Below are 25,796 nucleotides of genomic sequence, written 5' to 3'. Positions count from 1 at the left end.
CAGTGGGGGCGGGCTGGGGGACAATGGGGGCGGACAGGAAGCGGGGGGCACAGTGGGGGCGGGCTGGAGGCGGGGGGCACAGTGGGCTGGGGGGACAGTGGGGGCGGACAGGAGGCGGGGAGCACAGTGGGGGCGGGCTGGGGGACGGGAGGGGGGGCACACTGGGGGGCTAGGGCTGAGGGGGAGCACGGCCGCCTGCTGCAGGCTCCCCGGAGCTGAGGCTGGGGTCCGGGGAGGAGAAGCCGCGACCCCTGCGGGATTGTGGGGGCGCACGGGAGCCCCCCCGTTACACACGCTGCACACTCCAGCCCCTCCCCCTACAGGTGCACACTCACCTGCCCCGCCCCCTCCACGTTTGCACGATTCCCCCCCGCCCCGGGCGTCAGGAGCCGCAGCCAGTCAGTGAGCCCGTTGCCGTGGCAACGCCGCGGCCCCGGCCCCTCCCGGGAGCAGGAAGCGCCGGCCCAGTCCAGCGGCGCTGACACCGGCCGCGGCCCGAGCCCGACGCCGCAGGTAGGAGCCGAGGCCCGGAGCCCGGGTCGGGCGGGGGCGACAAGCGGGAGCCCGCTCTGTGAGAGGACGGCGGGGCCCTTGTTCTGCGCCCACCGCCGTAGCTTCTGGGCGTGCGGGGAGGGGTGCGTGTGCTCCGAAAGCTGAGACGACCCCCCCCCCGCCCCGGGCTCGGTGCCTCCGAGCCCCACAGGTGGAGACACCCCCGCTCCCCCCCCCGGGCTCGGTGCCTCCGAGCCCCACAGGTGGAGACACCCCCGCTCCCCCCCCCCCCCGGGCTCGGTGCCTCCGAGCCTCAAGGATGAGTTCCACACACACACACACACACACACACACACACACACACACCCCCTGGGTCAGTGTCTTTGAGCCCCAGACCCCCTCCTCCAGCCCCATGTCTCTGAGCCCCCCCGCAGAGCTCTCCGGGCGTTCTCTGGTCCCAAGAGCTACGCCCCACACAGGGTTCTGGCTGCCCGGGCCCCTGTCTCTTGGGCTGGCTGGGGGTGTCTTGGCGCTCAGGGATGGCCTTGCTCTGACGCTGGTCGCCTGGCATGGGGGAGGCTGGCTACGCTGGCCGAGGGCTGAGCCAGGCTGGGCACGTACAGAGCTCACAAGTATCCAGCGTTTCCTGCACTAAACCCTGATTGACCCACATAAACTCTCCCTCGTGGGCACCATCGCATGCCAGGCAGCCAGGGTGAGGGGCAGTTTGGTTCTGGGAAGAGCAAATACCTGGATCATCTGTTTGACCCGCGGGGTTTTTTGAGCTCCTAGCACTAAGCATGGGGGAAAGCGAACGCTTAATAGTGGCAAGACTTTGGGGTAGGGGCTGGAGGCCCCAGCATGCAAGGTGTAATTGGGCACAGGATGGGGGCTACTGTATAGGGAGGTAGCTGTAATGCAAGTGCTTAGGCTTCTAATGGGTCAGGGTTGGTTCCTCAGTTAACTGACAACAGGCCTTTTCTCTCAGCTGTGTTTCCTGCTCAGCAGGTGGACCCTTTCGTCAGTCCGTGCTGAAGCTGTGTGATATCTGAGAGCTGCATTTAGTCAGATGATGGGACAAGAGGGCAGGGGCCTTCAGGCAGGACCATAAGCGAGGTGCCACCCACACTGTCTTTTGTATTCTCTTATCCAGCTGCCTTATGCTTCAATTTGTTGGCAATAATTTCATTGTTACATCACAAGCACTTGAAGAAATTGAAGAGCGGAGAATGTTTCCCCAGGGGGACTGGATTGTTTCTCTCTCTTCTGCAAAGTTTCTACAAGCCTATAACAATTGCCCCAAAACTGTTTATTTAGCAAACTTTAAATAGCCTTCTTTTCTCTTAACCTCCCTTTCCTTCCCTTGGGTTTGGTTGGGGAATTTATTGACACTTGGTTCTTGAAAAGATTCACATTCCCATATAGATTTCTTATTTCCATAAGATATGCTAGGCAGACCTCACTTCCTGGTGGGGGTGCCCCAAGTAACTGTACTTTTCCATCAGTCAGCACTCACAGGATTCTATCAGATCAAACCAAATGACTTCAGAAATGATCTGAAACACACATGTTCAATGTGAGAGAAATATCCAGGCAGCTGTAATGATGAACTAGACCTAGGGGCAAGAGTGGGCAGCAAGTTAGACAGGAGTTTGCAATGGGCTGTGTAATCCTGGATTGCAGAGAGAAAGGATGGCACAGTGGTTAGGGCACTAGCCCAGGACCCTGCTCTGTCACATACTTCTGGTGTGATCTTGGGCATGTCATTTAGTGCCTCTGTGCTTCAGTTCCCCATCTGTAAGCAGAGGGTAAGAGCACTTCCCTACCTCCTAGGGATGTGTGAGGATTAACTGCATTAAAGATCGTAGACACTCATATGCTGTGGAAATGGGGGGTGCAGATAAATTCCTAAAAAAGACACCATTCACAGAGCAGGGAGGAAAGAGTGCTTCTCTGCAAGATGAACCCCCACCTAGAATATTGCATTCCGCTTTGGGCACTGAGTTACCAGAACACTATTGACACTGGAGAGTGTTCAGAGAATAACAACTGACCTGACCTGGAGGGTTTGATTTATAAGGAAATTTTAAACCAAGGGCTAGAATTCCCAGGACTCAACATCCACAATCAGGACTGAATTTCCAGAAGAGCTAATCCCATATTTGCTTACTTAGTTGTCAGATCTGTAAAAGTGCCCAGCACCCAGCAGCTCCACTGTGCCACATACAGCTAGGTTTTCCCAACAACTCAGCACCCAACTTGATCTGATGTATGGGCTCTTGTGAAAATGTAGCTGTAACAATTTTAGCTGGGTGTTGTATAGCTTGGTTAGCGCTGACTAAGGAAGGGTCTAACACTCTGCAAATATTTGCAGACTGTTAAGGCCAAGGAAGGAGGGAATTGCTTTATGTAGTAACCTGAGGTTTAGCTAGACGTAATAGGATGAAATCAAGGAAAAGTGTAGGCTGAATATTGGGATATAACAAGCTCCAGGGTGTGAGCTGTATTTGAAGGAGGATTGAAAAGGATGAAGCCCCATTATTGGGGACTTTAAAAATCGGATTGGACAAGGGACTAGAAGATGCCCGGAGAGACCTATCCTGCACTGACCCCTGCAGATAGACTGGACAGCCAGATAGGGTTTTTCCACCTCTAACTTTCTGATTCTGTTAAATGACCAGCTGTAAAAACTCTCTTTAGGGTGGTTGCTTTCGTTTATTTTTTGTCAGATGCTTTATTTCAAGGCTCCGACAGGACATGTCTCACTTGTTTCCTGTGCCCATGAGGGGATCGTGTCAGTGGCTAAATGATTGGGAGCTGAGAACTGGCACTAATGTGTTGTGCTCCTGTTTGTAAGTGTGTACAAGAACACAGACCTCTACCAGCAGTGGTCGCTTTACCATTTCATACAACTGCAAAGCAACTGCCTTGTGAAGCGGAATGGGTTAACTGCTTCTGGGTGTCTGTTTCGCAGCATGCAGAGCTTAATTGAGGATCTTGCTTCAGGTGTTACCAGTTTAGCTGAGGCAGATTGTCAGGAGGTGATTAACCTAGCCTGAAACATCCAGCACAGCTGAGAGCATTGGGTAAGCAGCTGTCATTTGGCAGATGATACTGAATTGCAGAGGGGCTGTTCTCGCTGTTGTTCGAGACTGAAGTGTGGTGTCTAGGAGTCCATGTGAGTCTTCTTCTGACTAGTTTAGCACTGACTCTGTAGGCTTTAATTTTGGGAGTGTGGGGTGGGGCTCTGACCAGCAGCACTGACCAGCCCCAGTAGCAGGGCTAACTGTGTGGGATCTTGATACTGAGATTTAGTGACTTGAGACTGATCTCTGTATTTTCCAGTAGAAGTGTATTTATTTTTTTTGGGTGGAGTCTGTCCACCCATTGGGGAGGGGGGGGGGAGGTAGCAGCTCCAGATGCATGTCTTGTTTTTCTTTTAAGTTATGGTCTCCTCCTAGTTTCTGTCATTGGGAGCTGCTTGAGATGTTCAATGGAAGCAAGCAGCAGCTCATTGATAGAAGGGATGGGGGAACTGGGGTGAGGGGACTGTGGCTTGGACTGCACAGCTCGCAAAGAGGGGTGAGGCAAGCTGGTGTTTAAGTCCTTAGTGCTGCAGCGGCAGAGGGTCTGTCCTGCACTGGGTGTTTCCATTGCTGGTTAGGTGGGTGGGAATGGAGAGAGACTCTCTTATTGCTTATGGCATACATTAAGGATAAGATTGTCACAGATTCTGTGACTTTCAGAGACCTCCGCGACATTTTCCGCTTCAGCCCCAAGGTGGCAGGGCCGGTTAGCTGGCAGGGGTCCCGGGGACCTCAGCTGCCTGCAGCGGGGCTCATGCTTCTCCCGCACCCCGCAGGGTTTGGGCTTCAGTCCCTCCCCCCATCAGTCCCTCCCCCCATAATTTTCGTAAAAGTCAGACAGGTCACGGGCTTCCATGAATTTTTGTTTATTGCCTGCGACCTGTCCGTGACTTTTACTAAAAATAATGGTGACAAAATCTTAACCTTTGCAATAATATTTGTGAAGGGGTTTTTCCTCCTCAATAGAAAATGTCCCCTGTGGTACCGGTTCGAGGGGACCCTGAAGAGAACACATCTCCATTATCCCCTCATGCTATCAAGTTAATCTTCGTCTGTATTTCGCTCCATTTCAGGGTTACTGCTCTGATGCCCTGGCCCTACAGCATGTTATGTTTCTCCAGGCACAAAGAGTAGTCATGTAGTTAAGTCAGAGTGACCTTTATTTTAGATTTAGAGAACAAAAGCAATGTCTACACCAGAGCAGCTGATGAGTGTGTTTCCTTCCTTTGTAACGGTCTTTCCTGCTATTGTGTGTTCAGCTGTTCTCTGCAGACCAGGAATCTCTTAGATGGTAAGGGCCAGATTTCCAAGTGCGCAGAACCCACAACAAGGGCCATGTTCTGAAAGGGCTCAGCCCCCATTGACACCGATGGCCTGTTTGCTCCACAGCCAGCATGCTGAGCAATCCCATAAATCTGGACGCTTATAATCATACCTAGATAGGAGCTGAGGCCTTTGGAATATCTGGTTGTTAAGGGGCAGAGCATCAAATCAAAACACTTATAGCCAGATCCACCTCCAGGCTGACTCATGTAAACAGCATTGCCCTGTGGATAGCTCCTAAGTCAGCCGCACACGAGGCTTCTGAAGGCCATTTTACGATTATAGCAATGCACAGCTAAGTTCTAGTAGAATTAGTCCCCCTTGCACCTGTAAGGGGTTAATATCTCAGGTCCCATGTTGTGTGTGCTTTGCTGTCCGTAATATTTCCTAGTGACTTTTTTTGTCTGCATCCATCTTTTTTACCTGCCATGAACCTTTCTCTGGTTTGGTGCCCAGCCCCTGGGAAAAGGTCTGTTACAGCCACATGCACTGCCAGGGCCATCTAAGTTCTGTCATGGTGGTGGCAATTTCTCCTACTGCTACCACAACCGTGTCCTGCTCTTTCCCAGCCTGGTAACAACCCTTGCGGTGAACTCCCCCGGTACCTGGGTTGAAAAGTGAGCTCTGCAGGAGGCACCTGGATTCTGTGCCCTAAAAATAGCTGGTGATGCCAGTTCTGGTGTCTGTCTCTAGGACTCCATCCTGGTGCAGCAGACTGCCTTGTATGGTGTGGGGACTGGAGGGAGGAAAATGACAAGTGGTATTTGTACACAGCTTTCCAAGGCTCTTTGATTCCCCTTGTAGGACGGTGGGGGCTGACTAACTCCCAGCCATCTTGTACTGTGGATGGACAAATGGCCATTTGTCCACTGGTGGCTTAATTTAGGGCTAGGAATTTTGGGGCTGCCTCTGAGGTTATGGGGTTAGATAAGGGGGCTGCATCTCTTCCTTCTCCTTCACCTTCCCTCTTGGCTAGGGGCGGGATTTCCCTTGGCGAAGAGTTCTTGTCCCAACATTGGTGGGTGCCTTGATGTCCCCACTCCATGTTCAGGAGGAAAGTGCTGTTAGCTGGTTTGCAAGTGTGTCGTGTGTCCCCATCCCCGCCCCGGGAGATATGTGGGAATAGAGGTGCCTGCCTTTGGCTGAGAGAGAGGAGCCCTATGACCCAGTTCCTTAATATTCCCGAAGGGACAGTGCCTGCTGCTTGCCTTAAGACTCCTCTGCTTTTTGATTCCTAATGACCCTTCCAGAGCCTCTTCTGCCCGCAGGCTGCAAGTGCCACGTGCACTCAGCTGGCATTTTCAGAGCAATCTAATAGAATAAGCCAGTTGTCTTAATCCACTTATCGGGTATGATCCAATAAAGCCTGCAGCTCTGGCTAGGAGTGAAGTGTGTGTGTGTTCTTAATAAATCTCCCCTGGTTCAACCGGCATCTTTAATCTGCCTCTGTCACTTACACAGAAACTTCAAGGTGGAATTAACGATGCTGCCTGCTGCTCCTGTACCCTTCCAGATTGAGAGGCTTCAAAACCCCGCACCCCGGCGCTGGGAGCTAGCACATAGTTACCTTTTCTCCAAAAGAACGTTTGTGTGACATGAAAAGAGACCACTAATGTTGAGACACCAACACCTTGTCCTGTCCTCCTTCAGTGGTGGGAAACTCTTCCCTAACCTGCGAGGAGAAAATTGCTTAGTGCATCTTTAGCTCTTGCATTGTGCTTGTGAAACCGGCCACACGAAGGAAAGGCAGCTCAGTGTGATCTATCAACCAGTAGCAGCTCCCCTCTCCCCCAACCAGGTCAGTGCTGCTGCTCAGACCACACTGAAGGTCCTGTTGGACTGTGTGAGTAGAGGTCCTGATCTGGAATTGTGGTGGGCACATAGAAAGTAGCTTTTTGTGTGTTGGGGAGGAGTAAGGTACTGTGATGTTCTGTTGGCACCCTTGCTAGGGCAGAGTTAGAGCTGTGTGTGCAGCTGCACTCTAACTGCATGTCCTGCTTTATGTAAGTTTGTGTTGTGGTCTTTTTTTCCCCCCCCTTGTAACATTTAATTGGGTTTTTTTGGGGGGGAAAGGGGGGGGTTATTATCTGTATTATGGGAGCACCTACGAGCCCCCATCATGGACAGGTCTCCATTGTTCTAGGTGCTGTACAAACGCAGCATGAAAAGATGGTTCCTGCCCCAAAGAGTTGACAATCTAGGTATAAGACAAGAGACAACAGATGGATATAGAGAGACAGGGGAGCACAAGGAAACAATGAGACAGTACATAAGGTTTGAAGTCCCACCTCTGGGAAGGCTATGGGGAATGAAGGCCCTGCTGGTGCACGGTGCCTGGTGGAGAGGCAGCATGACAGGCTCATGTTGGTTCTGTTCTTGGCTGTCCCAGATGTGACATATGGAACCTTTGCCAGGCCTCTCCCCTATCAGTCTTATCTGTCTTATCAGCCTTGCTTGATTTTTTTTAAAATGGATTTTAGAGAGGAGACAACAACTAGGTTTTAAACAGACTTCACTGCAGCCTTAGCTGTTCTGGTGGAATAGAAATTCCATTTGTGGAAGCAAAATGCCTCTCCCGTGAGTCTGCAGCAGGTGTGAATGGGGACCTTCCTGTTTAAGTCTGCTGCAGTTTCCACGGTATGCATCTGATGAAGTGAGCTGTAGCTCACGAAAGCTCATGCTCAAATAAATTGGTTAGTCTCTAAGGTGCCACAAGTACTCCTTTTCTCTTGAATCAAGACACTTTGCAAGTGGTTTGCACAGTCAATAGGATTCCTGGTTTCAGCAAAGAGATGTGGTAAAGCAGCTGTTATGGAGGCAAACATGTAGCCTTCACAGGCTTGTCCATTTGTTTGCATAGCCTTTAGCAATTTGCGTCTGCAATATTGGAGTCTAATTAAAGTGACCTTGTGCAGTCTCAGTTATCTTCTCTGTAACACAGGGAGATTGATAGCTGCCAGTCCCTGAGGCCAGCCTGGGTCAATAAAAACTGGTGTAAAGTGCGCAGAAACATTAATAACAGCTGGCGGAGGACTGAATTCATGATCTCCTCGCTCCCAACCCACTGCTCCTTCCCCCAGGGCTCAGGATATGTGGTGGTGGAGTAAGCATCCAACAGAGCCATTCCAGTGGGATAAGGTCCATATGGATACCGCCAGTGGGCTCATCCCCCTATTTCTGTGCCCCCCCAAGTTGAAAATTTAAAATTGGGTTGGGGGGGGAATGCTGCTGTTTCAGGAACCACTTGACTAAATGACTTCCAGTTTGCATGACTTGCTCTGCCTTGGACTCTGAACTGGCATACCAGTTTCCAAGCTGAACTTATTTATGCAACAGAAATGTGTTGCAACCCTACCTAGCCCTTGCCACTGCCTAACAGAAGTTAATTTGTAGCCCTAATGCGGGTTTAGGGAATAGATAAAGGGCCAGGTGGACAATTCATTGTGTTTGCTCTGGTGCCTGGGCAGAATTGAAAGTCAACATGGCTTTCCAGTTGCTGGATAAACATGGAAGGGAGGGCGTCACCTGGCCTAGGCTTTGCCCGGTCACCTGGCTCTGCCAACCTGCTTCATTCCTTTTGTGCAGCATCTCTGCTCTGCCTGCCCTGGTTCCCTCTTGAGTAGCCACAGCTCATGCCAAATTGTGTGTGGTAGAGGATGAGAGCATCAGAGGGAGTTGGCCTCCTCTCCTGTGGTGGATGCTGGGGACGAGGAAGTCCGATACTAGAGCCTTTGAACGCCCTGCTTCATAAATGAAGGCCCTGTCAATACAGATATGTGCTTACTAGCCTTAGGTTAAAGAATTCAATGTACCAGGAGTGTTCACACTCTTCCCGGACCTATTGCTATTCAAGCCTTGGGTTTCTCCACTTTCTCTATCCCTGTTTCTATTACCTCCCAAGAAAGGCTGTGGCATGTCAGACTTTTGTTTCAGTAGGTCTCTATTAGCAATTACTGAGGCTTGGTCTACACTGAAAACCTGTACATCTGCGCAGCACCCTGACCGACACCGACAAACCCCTCAGTGTAGACACGGTTCGGTCGACAGAGGATGCTTCCATCGACCTAGCTGCTACCGTTTGGGGAGATGGTGTTACTACGCCGATGGAAAAACTCCTCCTGTCGGCGTAGGCTGCGTCTACACTAGGGGCTGTGCAGGTGTAGCTATGCTGCTGTCATCTGTGCCCATTTTCCCTTCTTCGGTGGAGAGAGAGTGAGAATCTTCCCCTGCAACAGCTCCCAGCACTCCAGATGCCGAGCAGTTGACAGTTCTGTTATGGGGACCAACACCAGACACAAATCCAATCTAGCATTATATTTCATCCCCAGAGCACTTCTATGTCCATCTCATCTCGCTCACTTATTCTAAGTAGGTCTTAAAAATCCTGCCTGCTTGGTTTTCTTGCTTCCCAATTGCGAAGTGTTGCCTCTTTAAGTTTAATGAAGATCTAGGCACTCCATCATGAATACCAGCAGAGACTAGGTGTTGAGGGTCTCACTTAGGAGCCCAGTGCTGGAAAAAGACCGTTTGCTCTATGCAGAGAGCAAAACAATCAAGATCTTGGGCTCCTTCTGGGAGCCCTCCCTTCAACAATGCATTGTATGAGCAAAGGTTTTGCCGTTTAATGCTGACTCACTCTGTCCCTGAATCGCCAACTACTAGCGATTCAAAATCATGAGTCCAGCCCCCAAAATCATGCACTTAGCTCAGGGTGGATTGATTTAAATCACCAAGTGGAACACCTCGATTTAAATCAGTGACTTCAATCAATTTTTCTGTTTGTTCTTCAGTTATATCCTAAAGAAAAGTGCATTCTCACTGGTTGAGTAACCATTAAAACACATTGATTTTAAAGCTAAATAGAGGTTTTACACTAGAATTGGTGTATCTGTTTGCTACCTAGGAGGGTACACTAGAATTGTGTACTTTTATTTAAGCAATTATATAGCTTAATATTTTCATATTCTTAGTGACTATATATTTTTAGTATGTTATAAAATAGTAAATCAGTATATCATTTACTATATAATTTACTTTTTGCTCATGATTTGTGTCAAGTTGGGATGGTAACTGGAATTAAACACACACAACATATAACATTTATTTTTATTAAACAAAACAACTTTACATGTGTTAGATGCAAATTTATCTTATCAAAACATGTTTCACATTTACAGTGGAATGACTTATTAAACAGAGGGATTAACTGCAGTCAGTGAATTAATTGATTATTTCAGATCAGCCTGTGAAAATTTTCAGTTTGCCTAAGTGAAAGTGACTGGAAGTTAAGTTTGTATTCACCTATGTTTCTTAAAAATGAGGCAACCGTCCCCTAAGTTACTTAGGGTGTCCTGCAAACTTTTAAAACTGGTAGATCTCATCCCCTCCCTCCTCCATTTTTATTCATAGACTGGAAGAGAGAAGTTTTCTTGCATTTTCAACTCCCAATCGATTTCTCAACTTTGACTGAATTAGTTCAAATGAAGAAAATATTGTTTCTTCTGTAGGCATAGAAGCTACTGCTGTCAGAAACTGGTTTAGCTCTTCAACAAACTCTGGTTCCAGATGCTTAGCTAGTGACTTCCAGTTTAGTGGTGTTGACTTTCTTTAAAGCAGCATCAGCACACATGCACTGCTTGAATGCTCACCTCCAGCTCTGATCTCTGTTATGGTTGGCAACGTCTTCAGCAGTTAGGTATCTACTCTGACACTTTGGGTTGAGAATAACGGCAAGAAAATGAGGTGGAGTAAGTGCTTAATCCATTCGCTTGTTTACTGCCTGCATCTTAACTTTGTTCTGGGGCACCTGGCCTTGGCCACTGTCGGAAGACAGGATACTGGGCCAGATGGACCTTTGGTCTGACCGAGTGTGGCCATTCCTGTGTTCTTATGTTGCCGGGTCTTTTTCTTTCATGTCTTCTGAAGTTCTCTCCAAATTTCAACAGCATCAGCAATACCTGCAGCAGTCTTTCTGCAGTTTGTCCAAGGCTATGGAAATAGGTTTCAGTACATTCAGCATATCTTCAACATTTCTCCTTAGTCCAATGTTGATTACTTTGGCTGTGATGGTTCCATCATTTTTTGTCATTGTCTTTACAGTGCTATCAGAATAGGCCAATTCTTAATAAATAGCTCAAAACTGTCAACCACTGAATTCCATCATACATCTAGGGGAAGAATTAGTTTGGATCCTTCTGTATTTCTCTTTGATGCTGACGCAGAGTGGCTGTTATAGAAGTATTTTGCCATTTCAGCTGTATTTTCCTTTATTCCTGGAGTTGTACTTAAGTCTTTGACTAAAAGAGGCCTCAAATGAGAATTGCGCCCACATGTTATAAGTTTCAGCTTCCTTTCATTATGTTCTTCTAGATTTCTTCTCATCCTTGCTGCATTTGCAGTATTATGACACAGCTACATACTTGACGCTTGAATTCTTGTTCAGTATGTTATAGCTGTTTCTGTTACTACTTTTAAGTATTCTGCTGTATGGGCATTTCCTGATGTATTGTTTCTGTTAGATAACACAATATGGGGTGTCTGTCACACAAGCACTGTGTACGCTGCTCCACCCATCAAGACTCAGACTAATGAATTTCCTGTCAGTGTTTTTTGCATGCTGTTCAATTTCCTTCTCAGACATTGTATCCAGGATCCTTCCAGCAACGTGTGCTCGGCCTGTAATGATCGAACCATTCAATGAAATGTTTGTTCTGAACAAAACGAAAGGGAGAATATGTTGTATAAATGAACTGAGCAATCTTTTAATCTCTTGCTGAAATTTTCTGGTCCTGATAACAAACTCAGCCATGGATTTATTGGATGAGAAGATATTTTTTTTTTTAACTAGAAGTAAATTACTGTCCAACATGTAGCTGCAGCACTGATGGTGGGACTGCAGATGACTCTGAAGTTGTATGTTTTGGAGATGGTGGCGTATGTTCAGGACCCCCAATGTCTGAGGTGGACGCTGAACAAAATGGCAAAAAAGTCACTTATTCACTGAGTATTATTCAGTGCGCTACTTAAATAGAGATTGTAAATTAAATATTCCTCCTATTGCAGCTGTTTGTACCACTGTTTAAATGAATAAAATTATTCTAACCCCATTTTTATAAGGAAAGCAATGGTTACAGTCAGGCCTCGATTTACAGGGTGTGTAGGTGTTTTTGTTTGTTTGTTTGCACAGTTTGTTATGCATGGTCAATAAATTGTGACCCTTTATTTTTGTACAAAGTATGGATTCACTTTTACACGGTGCCCCATGGTTGCCAAGATGTGCAGATCAGTGGCATAGCCAGGATGGGACACTTGGGTGGGTCGTGACTTTGGGTGGGTGGGCAATGGCAGAGGAGGGGGGCAGGAGGTGGGGAGGGATAGCTCAGTGGTTTGAGCATTGGCTTGCTAAACCCAGGGTTGTGAGTTCAATCCTTGAGGGGGCCATTTAGGATCTGGGGCAAAAATTGGGGATTGGTCCTGCTTTGAGCAGGGGGTTGGACTAGATGACCTCCTCAGGTCCCTTCCAACCCTGGTATTCTATGATTCTATGACCCCCTCTAGTTGGCCTTGCGGGGGGCAATGGACACTCGGCCAGGGCCCCCACCCCACCCCAGGCGTGGACCCGGGGGCTTGCCCCACTCTGCCAGCCTGCCTGCCCGGTGCTCCAGCTGGGGACCAGGGTCAGGGGCTTGTCCCGCTCTGCCCATCCGGTGTTCCAGCCAGGGAGCGGGGCAAGGGGCTTGCTCCACTCTGCCTGCCTGCCCAGCACTCCAGCTGGTGCATGGGGGCTTGCCCGCTCCCCAGCTGGAATGCCGGGCAGGTGGAGCAGGGCGAGCCCCTGTGCCATGACCCTATTCCCTGGTGGAGCGCTGGGCGGAGTGGGGCAAGCCACCGCGCCCCGACGCTGCTCCTCGGGAGCGTGCCTGGGGCCGGGGGGCCTCTAGTCAGATTATCCGTTGCCCCCTGTAAGGCCTGCTGGAGGGGGAGGTGGCCCTGATTCCTCCTGCCCCATACCTCCTGCCTCCATGCTCCCCAGCCTCCCCAGACAAACCCTCAGAGTTCTGACTTCAACATCAGCAATATCATGTCAAGTTCATTCTCAACATCAGTAAAGGTTAGTAGCAAGTTTAAATTTCATTAATTTTTTTTTAAATAAAACCTGTACAGTATGGGATAAATTAGGGATGTCGTCTTGTGAGCCTGGAACCTAAACCCTTATTTCCCATAGACCCTTGGTGTCTTTTTACGTGATTTCTATTTGCACGGTGTTTGTTCAAGAACATAACCACCGTGTAAATTGAGGCCTGACTGTATCTAAATCTATTAAAACCCTTATCTCTAGTAACATTCCAAGCGGCTTGGGGAAAAAAAAACACTTTTAAGTGTTAAAATTAATAAATGCCTAATAAAGTTTTACTTTTTTACATAAGAAAACTTCATCTAAGGTGTTTTGATTATATGAGCAACAAAGTCATTTCCGAAATGCAGCGTTAAGAGTAAAAATGTAATTGATAAGTACTCCCACAACAAACTAACATACCCTTTATAGTTTGAAATTCATAGGTAAATTTTCCACTCAGAACATACATTTATGACAGTCTCAGTTAGCAAGATATGGGACCAACCTGGCTACAACAACACTGCCCACAATAATCTAAGCTAATATACTCAATGCTTTTTTTGCTTCTGTGATCACGAACAAGGTCAGCTCCCAGATTGCTGCCTTGGGCAGCACAGCATGGGGAGGAGGTGACCAGCCCTCTGTGGAGAAAGAAGTGGTTTGGGACTATTTAGAAAAGCTGGATGAGCACAAGCCCATGAGGCCGGATGCGCTGCATCCGAGAGTGCTAAAGGAGTTGGCAGATGGGATTGCAGAGCCATTGGCCATTATCTTTGAAAACTCATGGCGATTGAGGGAGGTCCCCGATTTTTATTTTAAAGTTTGCTTTATCTGCTGTCTGGTTTTTGAGCCTTTAGGATCCAGGGTTTCAAGCTTTTCTCTGCAATGATGTGTGCTGCAAACTTGCTTTGTAAAAGAAAGCGGCAATTCTCTCACGCCTGATTCCAAGAGCTGGCCTTTAAGAAAATCACCAAATTGCAAGACTCGTGATAAAATCTCAAGAGCTGGCTACCCTGGTCAGACCCATTGATACAATGCTTTACAAACCCAGACTTATGTTAATATCTTTCACTGCAGTAGTATATAGGAGCCCAGTCACGGACCAGGATCACTTTGTGCTAGCTGCTTTCCAAACAGAACAAAAAGGCTGTTTCCTGCCCCCAAAGAACTTATAATATAAATAAGACCCACATGGGGCATCAGCTGGAGGAGAAGGTGAGAGTGTTCCCAGTGAGGATAAAATGGAGGTTTTTTTTTTGAGAGGGGAGGCTCTGGGAAGGACCCCTTGGTGGGTAAGGAAAGGGAAGTCTGTTCATCTTATTCATTCTTAGCCGTGAGTGTGGCCACTACCTGTGCTAAAAGAACGAGGAGTACAGACAGGACCTCTGAATCCTGAACGAACACACACACACCCACCCACCCACCCCCCCCGGGGCTGATAATAGCTCACCTGAACTGATCACTCTCATTATAGTGAGTATGGCAACACCCATGTTCTCTGTGTGTGTAAAATAAAAAAAATCTTCCTACTGTATTTTCCACTCCATGCATCCGATGCAGTGAGTTTTACCCTGTGGAAGTTTATGCTCAAATCAATTGGTTAGTCTCTAAGGTGCCACAAGTTTCAGAGTAACAGCCGTGTTAGTCTGTATTCGCAAAAAGAAAAGGAGTACTTGTGGCACCTTAGAGACTAACCAATTTCTTTGAGCATAAGCTTTCGTGAGCTACAGCTCACTTCATTGGAAGCATACTGTGGAAAGTGTAGATCATTTTATACACGCAAAGCATGAAAAATTACCTCCCCCCCACCCCACTCTCCTGCTGGTAATAGCTTATCTAAAGTGATCACTCTCCTTACAATGTGTATGATAATCAAGGTCGGCCATTTCCAGCACAAATCCAGGGTTTAACAAGAACGTCTGGGGGGGTAGGAAAAAACAAGGGGAAATAGGTTACCTTGCATAATGACTTAGCCACTCCCAGTCTCTATTCAAGCCTAAGTTAATTGTATCCAATTTGCAAATGAATTCCAATTCAGCAGTCTCTCGCTGGAATCTGGATTTGAAGTTTTTTTGTTGTAATATCGCAACTTTCATGTCTGTAATCGCGTGACCAGAGAGATTGAAGTGTTCTCCGACTGGTTTATGAATGTTATAATTCTTGACATCTGATTTGTGTCCATTTATTCTTTTACGTAGAGACTGTCCAGTTTGACCAATGTACATGGCAGAGAGGCATTGCTGGCACATGATGGCATATATCACATTGGTGGATGTGCAGGTGAACGAGCCTCTGATAGTGTGGCTGATGTTATTAGGCCCTGTGGTGGTGTCCCCTGAATAGATACGTGGGCAGAGTTGGCAACGGGCTTTGTTGCAAGGATAGGTTCCTGGGTTAGTGGTTCTGTTGTGTGGTATGTGGTTGCTGGTGAGTATTTGCTTCAGTTGGGGGGCTGTCTGTAGGCAAGGACTGGCCTGTCTCCCAAGATTTGTGAGAGTGTTGGGTCATCCTTCAGGATAGGTTGTAGATCCTTAATAATGCGTTGGAGGGGTTTTAGTTGGAGGCTGAAGGTGATGGCTAGTGGCGTTCTGTTATTTTCTTTGTTGGGCCTGTCCTGTAGTAGGTGACTTCTGGGTACTCTTCTGGCTCTGTCAATCTGTTTCTTCACTTCAGCAGGTGGGTATTGTAGTTGTAAGAATGCTTGATAGCGATCTTGTAGGTGTTTGTCTCTGTCTGAGGGGTTGGAGCAAATGCGGTTGTATCGCAGAGCTTGGCTGTAGACGATGGATCGTGTGGTGTGGTCAGGGTGAAAGCTGGAGGCATGTAGGTAGGAATAGCGGTCAGTAGGTTTCTGGTATAGGGTGGTGTTTATGTGACCATCGTTTATTAGCACTGTAGTGTCCAGGAAGTGGATCTCTTGTGTGGACTGGACCAGGCTGAGATTGATGGTGGGATGGAAATTGTTGAAATCATGGTGGAATTCCTCAAGGGCTTCTTTTCCATGGGTCCAGATGATGAAGATGTCATCAATATAGTGCAAGTAGAGTAGGGGCGTTAAGGGACGAGAGCTGAGGAAGCGTTTTTCTAAGTCAGCCGTAAAAATGTTGGCATACTGTGGGGCCATGCGGGTACCCAAAGCAGTGCCGCTGATTTGAAGGTATACATTGTCCCCAAATGCAAAATAGTTATGGGTAAGGACAAAGTCACAAAGTTCAGCCACCAGGTTAGCCGTGACATTATCGGGGATAGTGTTCTTGACGGCTTGTAGTCCATCTTTGTGTGGAATGTTGGTGTAGAGGGCTTGTACATCCATAGTGGCCAGGATGGTGTTATCAGGAAGATCACCGATGGATTGTAGTTTCCTCAGGAAGTCAGTAGTGTCTCGAAGATAGCTGGGAGTGCTGGTAGCGTAGGGCCAGAGGAGGGAGTCTACATAGCCAGACAATCCTGCTGTCAGGGTGCCTGAGATGATAGGGCGCCCAGGATTTCCAGGTTTATGGATCTTGGGTAGTAGATAGAATACCCCAGGTTGGGGTTCCAGGGGTGTGTCTGTGCGGATTTGTTCTTGTGCTTTTTCAGGCAGTTTCTTGAGCAAATGCTGTAGTTTCTTTTGGTAACTCTCAGTGGGATCAGAGGGTAATGGCTTGTAGAAAGTGGTGTTGGAGAGCTGCCGAGCAGCCTCTTGTTCATATTCCAACCTAATTCATGATGACAACCGCACCTCCTTTGTCAGCCTTTTTGATTATGATGTCACAGTTGTTGCTGAGGCTGTGGATGGCATTGTGTTCCGCACGGCTGAGGTTATGGGGCAAGTGATGCTGCTTTTCCACAATTTCAGCCCATGCACGTCGGCGGAAGCACTCTATGTAGAAGTCCAGTCTGCTGTCTCGACCTTCAGGAGGAGTCCACCTAGAATCCTTCTTTTTGTAGTGTTGGTAGGGAGGTCTCTGTGGATTAGTATGTTGTTCAGAGGTATGTTGGAAATATTCCTTGAGTCGGAGACGTCGAAAATAGGATTCTAGGTCACCACACAACTGTATCATGTTCGTGGGGGTGGACGGGCAGAAGATGCCACAAGTTCTCCTTGTTCTTTCTGCTGATACAGACTCACAGGGCTGCCCCTCTGAAACGTGTCGTTTGTGCTAAGTCGTCCAGCCAAACCTCTTGCAGCAGGTGAGCATTTGAGAGAGTGTTATAACACCGCAAGCTAACCCTGTCCCGTGATTGTCCCCTGACTGGCTCTAGGCAAACCAGGAAGCTTCTGTCTGTATGGAGGCAGGTCAGGGCTAGAGCAGTGTTGGCCAATGAGGGGAGACACTGAAAGCTGCCACTAAGCTCAGTGAAAAAAAAACTTGACTGCCAGTTTGGCAGAACTGTTTCCGGCCCTCTCCCTTCTAGTTCTTTAAAATGAAATCCACCCCCAGGGGAATCCTAGCCCAGGCGTTTGTCTACACTGCAATCAAACCCCATGGCCCTGAGTCGCTGAGCCTGGAATAATGGACTCAGGCTTGTGGGGCTGGGGCTGCGGGGCTAAAAATAGCAGTGTAGATGTTCCAGTTTAAGCTCACCTGCTATTTGTAGCCCAGCAGCCCCAGCCCTGTGAGTCGGAGTCCACTGACCTGTGCCGTGGGTTTGTCTCTGTGGCGTAGACACAGTACCCGGCCTGCCTCCCTCTGGGTGCGTCTCCCTGCAGATAAATATTGAATAAGACAATTAAATTCAACAGCCGAGTGCTGCCTGTCTACATGCCAGCAACGCAGTGTCAGAGCTGCACTTCTCTATGTCCAGCACAGTAATATCTGGGCTGGTTTTACAGAGCAGTGAGTGCGAGGAATGGAGCAAGGTGCTGTGGGCTGGCCAGCTCCATAGGCTCTCTTAGAGCTGGGAGTGGGTGGATTAGGGTTCACAGGTCCTGTCTGAAGCTGAGTAGCAAGCTGCTCTGGGGAGACTTGGTTCTGAATCAGGATGGGCGGAAAACTAGGAATGGGTCTTGATAGCAGGTTTCTAATCCCTGAGATTGATCTCAGTAGAAGTTGAGCAGAGTTCACAGCCCTGGTGAAGAGGAGTGAGAAATACATCTGGTCCCTATGGGCAGCCCAGCGTCCCCAGCATGCTGTTGGGTTGCCATGCTGATCACTTTTCTCCTTGTTCTTGCAGTCTGAGATTTTGTCCCAGGAGTGTCCCTGGCCTCGCCTGGCATGGAGGACAGTCTCACAAGGCCTTCAAGCCCAGCAGGACTCTCCTGTTACATGGCAGTCTCTCAGCTGTTAGGTTTGACTGTGATTGCCATGACCGGAGCCTGGATGGGCCAATACCGGGGTGGTATTGCTTGGGAAAGTGCGCTGCAGTTCAACGTCCACCCTCTCTGCATGATCATTGGCATGGTCTTCCTCCAAGGGGATGGTAAGTTGGGATCCTGATGTTGAATTGCTGAAGGGGTAAGAGCATTCAAAATGCTACCTACCTCTCAGCCAGGCTTCTGAGCTCTGCTGGAAATGACCCCTTCACTGCCACAATCACACAGATGCCTCCGGCTGCTTTGCTGGAAAGTCTAGATGTGTCAGTGCAGCCTTAAAAATGGAGTGACTCCTGATTTCCATGTGAGTAATTGGCTTGGGATCGTGGCCTTCATACCTTTCATTGCATGGCTGCGGTTCAGCAGTATTAGGGCTTTGACACTACGAAGGTAACTCGGTCCAGGTAACCAACCTGGCCAAGGACAAAGCTGTCCCCCCGGTGTTAGCAATGGGGACTGGAGCTGGGGTAATACGTAGGGTGACCAGATGTCCTGATTTTTATAGGGACGGTCCTGATATTTGGGGCTGTCTTACATAGGCGCCTATTACCCCCCACCTCCTGTCCCGATTTTTCACGCTTCCTGTCTGGTCACCCTAGTAATAGGTGCACTGACCCTGTCTGCACTGGGTTACTTCAGTACGAGGCACGTACCTGTTCGGCCTTGGTGCTGGAGTAGGATGTTACCAGATCCCTCATCTGTCTCTGGTGACAGTGCAGTGAAACCCTATGAAAAGCAGCCGCGTGCGGGTAGTGAAATTCCTGCTCTCACTACCCACACAGAACCCGCATCAGGCAGAGCACTTAGCAGGGCTGCCTGGAGGTCGGCGTTGGGCCCTGCTCCGTTTCACACTAATGTGATTCTGGAGAGCTGGGGGCAGTAATAGTCTCCCAGACGGCCACTTGGGCAGAGAGCCAGTTGCCGCTGAACAGAGTCGTGATGGGGAAAGTGCATCAGCAGGTGCCCCCCAGACAGTCCCTGGGGCTTAAAAGATTAATTGTAGCAAATTAAATTTGGAAAAGGCAGTTGGGAGAACAAAAGTGCTTTATGCTCCCGTCAGCATGAGTCATCCTCTGCCTCCCTCCAGCGGCTCTGATGCATTCATTTTAGTGCTGATTCTTCCCTCCTCAGGGCCCCGGGACCCCACCGCTCCCAGGCTTCGTTTGCTGCGCTTTGCCCACCTGGCCTGGGGAAGGCTCCCTTTGCTCTGGGCTGCAGAGCTGAGGAGGCTGTTCCCTGCCCACCCCCACTGCCTGTCTCTCACATGTTTCTCTCTCCCAGCTCTTCTGGTTTACCGGGTCTTCAGGAACGAGACCAAACGCTCGGTCAAAATCCTCCATGGGCTCCTCCACGCCTTTGCGCTGGTCATCGCCCTTGTGGGTGAGTCTCGGATGCCACAGTGGAAAGGTGACCTGGAAGGACCCACATGGCAGCCCCTAAGGCCACTGTGTTGGCTGGAGGCTTCCAAGAGCAGCGGGTCAGCGGCATCCTGCTCAGGAGGCTTTTAAATCCACCCTCTTCTGTCACAACAACAAGATCATCCCAGAAAGGTTCCCAGAGCAGAGCCTTTGCTCCCCAGGCTCAGCGCTTGCGGTTTGGGGCTCTTCTCCCCATGCCAGGTTGGGGGGCGGGTCCAGCTGGCCTTGCTGTTTACAGGCTGGACCCCCAAGTGAGGGGTGTGTGCACCTGGGCTAACGAATGGGACTCCAGTGCTGATGAGAGCCCTGCTTTAACCGGCCGCTTCCTGCCATCCCTGCAGGTGTGATAGCCGTGTTCGATTACCACAGGAAGAAAGGCTTTGCCGACATGTACAGCCTGCATAGCTGGTGTGGAATAACAGCCTTCAGCCTCTACTTCATCCAGGTGAGGAGGAGGAGGGTGCCCTTCAGGAGAGCTATGTATGTGCCTGACTGGCAGAGTTCTCCAGTGGTTAGAGCAGGGGCTGGGGGTCAGGACTGCTGGGTTGTATCCCCAGCTTGTTTTGAATCTCCAGGCTCTGTTCCTTGGCTGCAGGCCGGAGCTTGCGGCTGTGCCAGCATCTAAGCAGGGCTTGGCTGGACTAGCCCACACTCGCCATCCTTGGTTAGCTGGGCCAGGACCTAATTTGCTCCAATTTCTGAGGCCTGTTGTAATAACACTAAATTCCAGTGGGAAACCTGGGCTCTGCAGGGAAAGGTCCTTTAAGCCCCTCTGCACTTTCTTCTTCTCCTCCAGTGGCTCATGGGCTTCAGCTTCTTTCTGTTTCCTGGAACGTCCTTCTCACTCCGCAGCAGATACAAACCACAGCACGTCTTCTTCGGTGTCTTCCTCCTCGTTCTCTCCATTGCCACGTGTTTGCTAGGCATCAAGGAGCTGCTCCTCTTCAATATCCAGTAAGTGATTGAAGCATCTGGGTTGCGGCTTCTGCCCTTTGAAATTCACAGCGTCCCCCGTGAGTTTAGAAAAAGACACCCTTGCCACAGGACGGCACCTCCCCGGGAAATTGAGTGAATGGGTCGTACGGACCCAGATTTCAATCCTATCACTGAACCTCCCTCAGTGTGAGGGCCCTCACATCTCATAAACATGGGGCGTTCAGTTTGATAGATTTTGTTAGCAATTCTCCACCAAAACTGTGACAGATTTCTGTTCCCAATCCGCCGGAGGCGGTCAGGTGATCACGCTCAGGCCACAGGATCGTCGGAGGGGAAGATGATGGAGCACATCAAGCAACTGAGTTTTAAAGCTTTATTGATAAAATAATAACAGTGGAGAGTGATGGGTGCTCCCCACGTCGCTCAGAGGAAGGAAGAAAACGTTGGTGCCCCAAGCCCTAACCCACTTTCATACTCATACCCGCACTACCTGAAGCTGGCTAGGCCTGGGTGTAACGTAAGAAGAAGAGGGGGAGGGGTGGACGGGAGTACTGTCCTGTGTGCACAGGTTGTCCAGGGTCCGCTGCCAATCTCCAATTTGCTTCAGCTCTTGGGAGGGTTTTAAACCTTAGGGTCCTCTGGGGGCATCTTGGTCCGGGACTTTTGCCCCCCTGTGCTCTTTGTACTGGGTCCAAGCCAGCCTTTTGTGGCTTCTTCGGTTTTTCCCAAAACATCCTGGCTTTAGGGATGCTACATCAATTGTTTTCCCCCTAGTTGGCCCTGCAAAGGAACCTTTCACCCACACTCACACCTTTAAACCTTCCCAGAATACTTTGCAATGCCTACAACAGCATTAGCAACATAAGTGCTGATCTGCCTTCCCTTGGGGGGTGTGGGGGTGTGACGACAGCCCCTGGCTGGTTCAGGCCCTCAGTGGGCAAATCTGACTTTTCTCAAAGACAATGGCCCCAGTGGCAAAAATATACAGAAGAATCCCTGGCCAGTGCCAGCAAAACTTTCCCTGGTGAGCTGGGGGAACTGCCCCTTCAGGGACGTAGCAGGGTTACCCACGGCCCCCTAATGATTGGAGCTGCTGGAAATCTTTCACCTGAAGAATTTGCCATTAGAAAACATAGATTGAAACGTTTTACAGGATTGTTTCTGATGGGGAGAATTGATGTGGGTTAGTGTAAATTACACTACCAATGGCAAACCCCCTTCTTTGATTGATCCCTCCAGCATGTGCAGGCGGGGTGGTGTCAGCCGTCAGTTAACCCCAGACCCAAAATGGCTGGGAGATGCAATAGCACTTCAAAGCCCTTCTCACTGCAGGCAAGACTCCCAGTCCCCCCCGCCCCCAAACCACCTTGAACACAGCTCTAGGAAACCCTGCTGCAGATTTGGCTCCATACGGCTCTGCAGCTCACTTGCCATGCTGCTGCTGTGATGGGGAGCGTGACACCCCCCTGTTTTAGAACAGGCAATTGCCTGAGGCAGCAAAGTAGCTGGAGAGCATTTCTTGCAGCTGTAGTGTTTGCCATCTCGAACCAGACCATTAGCATGTGTTCTTGCCTCTGGCCATGGCCACAAACAGGTGCCTCAGAGGAGAGGAAATGCTCCCACTGCAGCCTCAGGAAGGTTGGGTGTGATTTCCTGGGCCGTGGGTGGGAGAAGCTGGTAGAGAGGTCTGGGCTGAACCCCAGGGAGCCACTTGTGTGGCAGGGCAGACGTTTTCCTCCTCTGGGTGTTCCCTGCTGGGGGGAGCTTTGTTCTCAGCACAGCCCCTCTCTGCTCCTGCAGGGCCACCTACAGCTCATTCGTGCCTGAAGGGATCCTGGCCAACATCCTGGGCCTGCTTCTCATCATCTTTGGGCTGGTGATCGGCTACATCCTGACGCGGGACGAGTGGAAGCGGCCGCCCCTGGCTGAGGAGCTGGCCCTGTCCATGGATTTTAAAACCCTCACTAAGGGGGAGAGCCCCAGCTGCAGCCAGTGATGGCTCCCTGTGCTGGGGAGCTCCCGCAAAGGCAGGGCTGGGGTGGACTTTGTGGTCGTTGCTCACTCCTGCATGTACCAGGGTCTGTTGCTGGTGTGTTGGTGTTGCTGTTACCTCTCTGCCACCTGCTGGTGGTTACGCGTACAGCTGGCGTGAGGGGGAGCATTTGCTTTAAGCCCCTGTTTGCAGGGGCGCTGTGTGCCAATGTAGCAGCTCTCCCAGCCCCAACCTGGCATCACGGTGCTCTGAGACCCTGGGTTGAGCCACGTTCTCCCACTGAGGCCTTATGCCATCCGTGGCCACTCCCCTGCCACCCAAATCACAGGGGATGGGAGCTGCTCTTTGTATGTGCCAGGCTCAGGGGCGTTCCCAGCTGGCTGAGCTGCTGGTGGGGGTTTGGTTCCTTCTCCAAACCACTGGGGGCTGGATCCCTTGCCCCTCAAACAGCAGGACTGCAGCATTTCCATTTCCCAGCCTGCCTGGCACGGTAGCTTGAGGACCACTAACTCCAGGGTGGCCGAAGGTCAGGGCCTGGCTCGCTCCTTCAGTTGGCTGCACTGACTTCTTATCCCTTCTTGAGATCACTGAGAAGGCTGAGTGGTATGGTTAATACCAACCCCAGTTCTCCAGCACCCTGGTGTTAAACCCTCCCTCACTTGCATGCAGTGAGCCCCTTTCCCCATGTTGAATGCCAAAGCTTTCTGTGCCTCTCTGGCTGTGGCATTTGTCTAGGCCTGACCGTTCTGCAGCCATGGCCTGAGCGTAGTGCCTCTCCAGTCCCTGCTGGCAGCAGAACCGGCGGTGGGGACGTGTGCTGTTGTCTGCCCTGAGGAAGATAACACCCCCGGCCCTTAAGCCCAGCCGAAACATCAGTGTTTTTAGAAATCCTCGTCCCTGGTACCTCTCGTTCCTGACAGGGCCCCCAGGGCTCTCGCTGGCAGCTCCAGCCAGCTGATGTTGGGCAGAGCAGACATGCTGGTTGGTGAGGGCTAGTGACTGGGTGGGTAGTGAATTTTTTTAAAAATTATGTTCAAGTAAAGGCCTGGTTTCCCCCAGCTGTCACTGCAGGGAGCACGGCCCCTGTCTGGCAGCTGGCCATGGGTCACTTGTGCAGTGGCTTTTCTTTACATCTAAAATGCAGAACTTTCCCATCTACCCCTTTGTTTGCTCTTCTCGGAAACTAGATGCCGGACTTCAGGCATTGCTGGTGCCTGGTGATACTGCAGCAAAGACCTCGCCTGTCCTGCAGGGTCTTTGTACTGATCACCTGTTAAATATTCCCTTCTTGCACGCCTCACACCCCACAGCAGCTTTGTTAGCAGGATGAGGCAGGGATCTAGGTTAGCAGACTGAAGTATCCCACAGACTAGAAACAGCCTGTTTAGAGCCTTCCAGTCAGCCTAGGGCCTTTCCCCAAAGGGTGTGCGGAGCACCCCCCCCGCTTAGAGTTAATAGACTCAGCTTTGTGGTGTGTGGCCCCGGGCACTTGCCCTGCTAGCCAGCCCTGGCTTTTACATGCAGAGAACCAGTTGCTGTGGAGTTTTTATTGCCTGTTGAGGGGAGGGGCTCTGGAAGAAACAGGTGGAGAGCCCCTGTGCTCGGAGATAAGGGCGGGGAGAGGCGCTTTGACAGCAGGGTCCTGGCTGTTACTCAGCAGATACCGCTCGTAAACCCAGAAAAACTTCACCATGTGGCTGTTGATTTTCTTTGTAAACATTTCCCCAGCCTCTGTTCAGTGCAGGCCCCTAAAGTGTCCTGAGCCCAATAAAGAGCTGCGGGTTCGCCTGCCAATCCTAACCCCGCTCCCACCACAGCCTCCCTTTCAGACCCCCCCCCCCGAGCAGGGGCCTCCGCAGTGATGCTGGCTCTGTTTAACTCCACATTCAAGCTGGGCACCCAAAAATCACTAGTCCCCTGTGAAAACCTCAGCTCAGATTTTACTTCCACTGCCAGAGACACACTTAAGTAAAGGTCCGTTTGGAACTTCTGTAGGGAGAGAGATCTGGCTAGAGCGTTTTCTAACAATGGCAGGGGGGCCTGGCTGGTTTTTGAAAGACTTGTTCTACGGCTGTTTTCCCTTGTCCTGACTATGGGAAGAGGAGCGAATGAAGGGTGTGTGCAGAAAAATTTGTGCAAAACTATTACAGCCAGTGTCTGAAATCCTCTCTCCCCAGACTTGAGTGGAGCCAGGATTTCACCCACTCTTCAGGCTGATCTTGTCTCTCAGGAGGACCAAGGCAAGTCCCTTTAGCCTGAAAAACAAATGGCCAACTCTGTAAGGTTTGCTCAGAGAAGTAACACCCTGTTAGAGATGAGTGCACTGCTGGGAAGGGAAACACGGCCCTAACTGCCAATAACCAAAAAAAAAAAAAAAACTTGTATCAAACAGAGGGTGTAAAGTCCCCTGAGAAAACGCCTGCCAGCAATGTGTATTCGCAGCAGATTCTTGTACTACGCCAAATGCATATTCCTGAACTGACCCCAAATATTGCCGCTAATGTTTACATGGATGACTATTGTAGAGGCTTTGTTTTAAAACAAAATATCTTTAAAGCCATGTCGAAGGAGCCGCAATCAGTGCACGGGGCTGGTGGCTCATAACTGCTAGTAAGGAAAAAACCTGTTAATGAAATGCCGAGCTAGACAGTCTGCTTGAACTCTACTTGTGGCACCTTAGAGACTAACCAATTTATTTGAGCATAAGCTTTCGTGAATGCATCCGATGAAGTGAGCTGTAGCTCAGGAAAGCTTATGCTCAAATAAATTGGTTAGTCTCTAAGGTGCCACAAGTCCTCCTGTTCTTGTTGCGAATACAGACTAAGACGGCTGCTACTCTGAAACCTGTTTGAATTCTGTTTGCCTGTACTGTACTGCACCTGAGTCAATCAATAAATCCTGGTAACGAGCATGTGCCACTCTTTGTATTCTTTCTAGCTGGCCAAAGGAAGCACAACTCCTCGGGTAGTCCTGGGGCCAACAGATTGAGCAGCCTGATTACTTCACAGTCATTGCCTGCTTTCAATAAAGGATATATCCATCACCTCTGAGAAGCTGTAGCAAATACGTAAATTAAGGCCCCCATAGCTTGGGTGTGTGAGTTGGGGCCTGGTCCTGAGGGGCTCAGACTTAGTTT

At 49.8% G+C, this 25,796-nt stretch overlaps 1 protein-coding gene across 3 annotated transcripts; it reads left to right on the top strand.

The window, feature by feature from the left end:
• The first annotated feature begins 404 nt into the window (after positions 1 to 404).
• On the top strand, positions 405 to 25,569 carry CYB561 (cytochrome b561). Of its 3 annotated transcripts, XM_077806188.1 has the most exons (7): positions 1,485 to 1,608; positions 17,123 to 17,190; positions 18,175 to 18,420; positions 19,595 to 19,693; positions 20,073 to 20,176; positions 20,528 to 20,685; positions 22,468 to 25,569. In XM_077806188.1, exons 3-7 carry the CDS (start codon positions 18,216 to 18,218, stop codon positions 22,661 to 22,663), a joined length of 762 nt encoding a protein of 253 aa, XP_077662314.1. In that variant the 5' UTR covers positions 1,485 to 1,608; positions 17,123 to 17,190; positions 18,175 to 18,215; the 3' UTR covers positions 22,664 to 25,569. The 3 variants fall into 3 exon arrangements, with proteins under 3 accessions (XP_077662313.1, XP_077662314.1, XP_077662315.1); XM_077806187.1 differs by lacking the exons at positions 1,485 to 1,608; positions 17,123 to 17,190 and adding an exon at positions 405 to 513; XM_077806189.1 differs by lacking the exon at positions 17,123 to 17,190 and having other exon boundaries at positions 1,486 to 1,608.
• Positions 25,570 to 25,796: the final 227 nt, after the last annotated feature.

Source organism: Eretmochelys imbricata, chromosome 27 (genome assembly GCF_965152235.1).
Source record: "Eretmochelys imbricata isolate rEreImb1 chromosome 27, rEreImb1.hap1, whole genome shotgun sequence".
Taxonomy (NCBI): Eukaryota; Metazoa; Chordata; order Testudines; family Cheloniidae; genus Eretmochelys; species Eretmochelys imbricata.
This window is presented reverse-complemented; position numbering and strand designations above follow the sequence as displayed.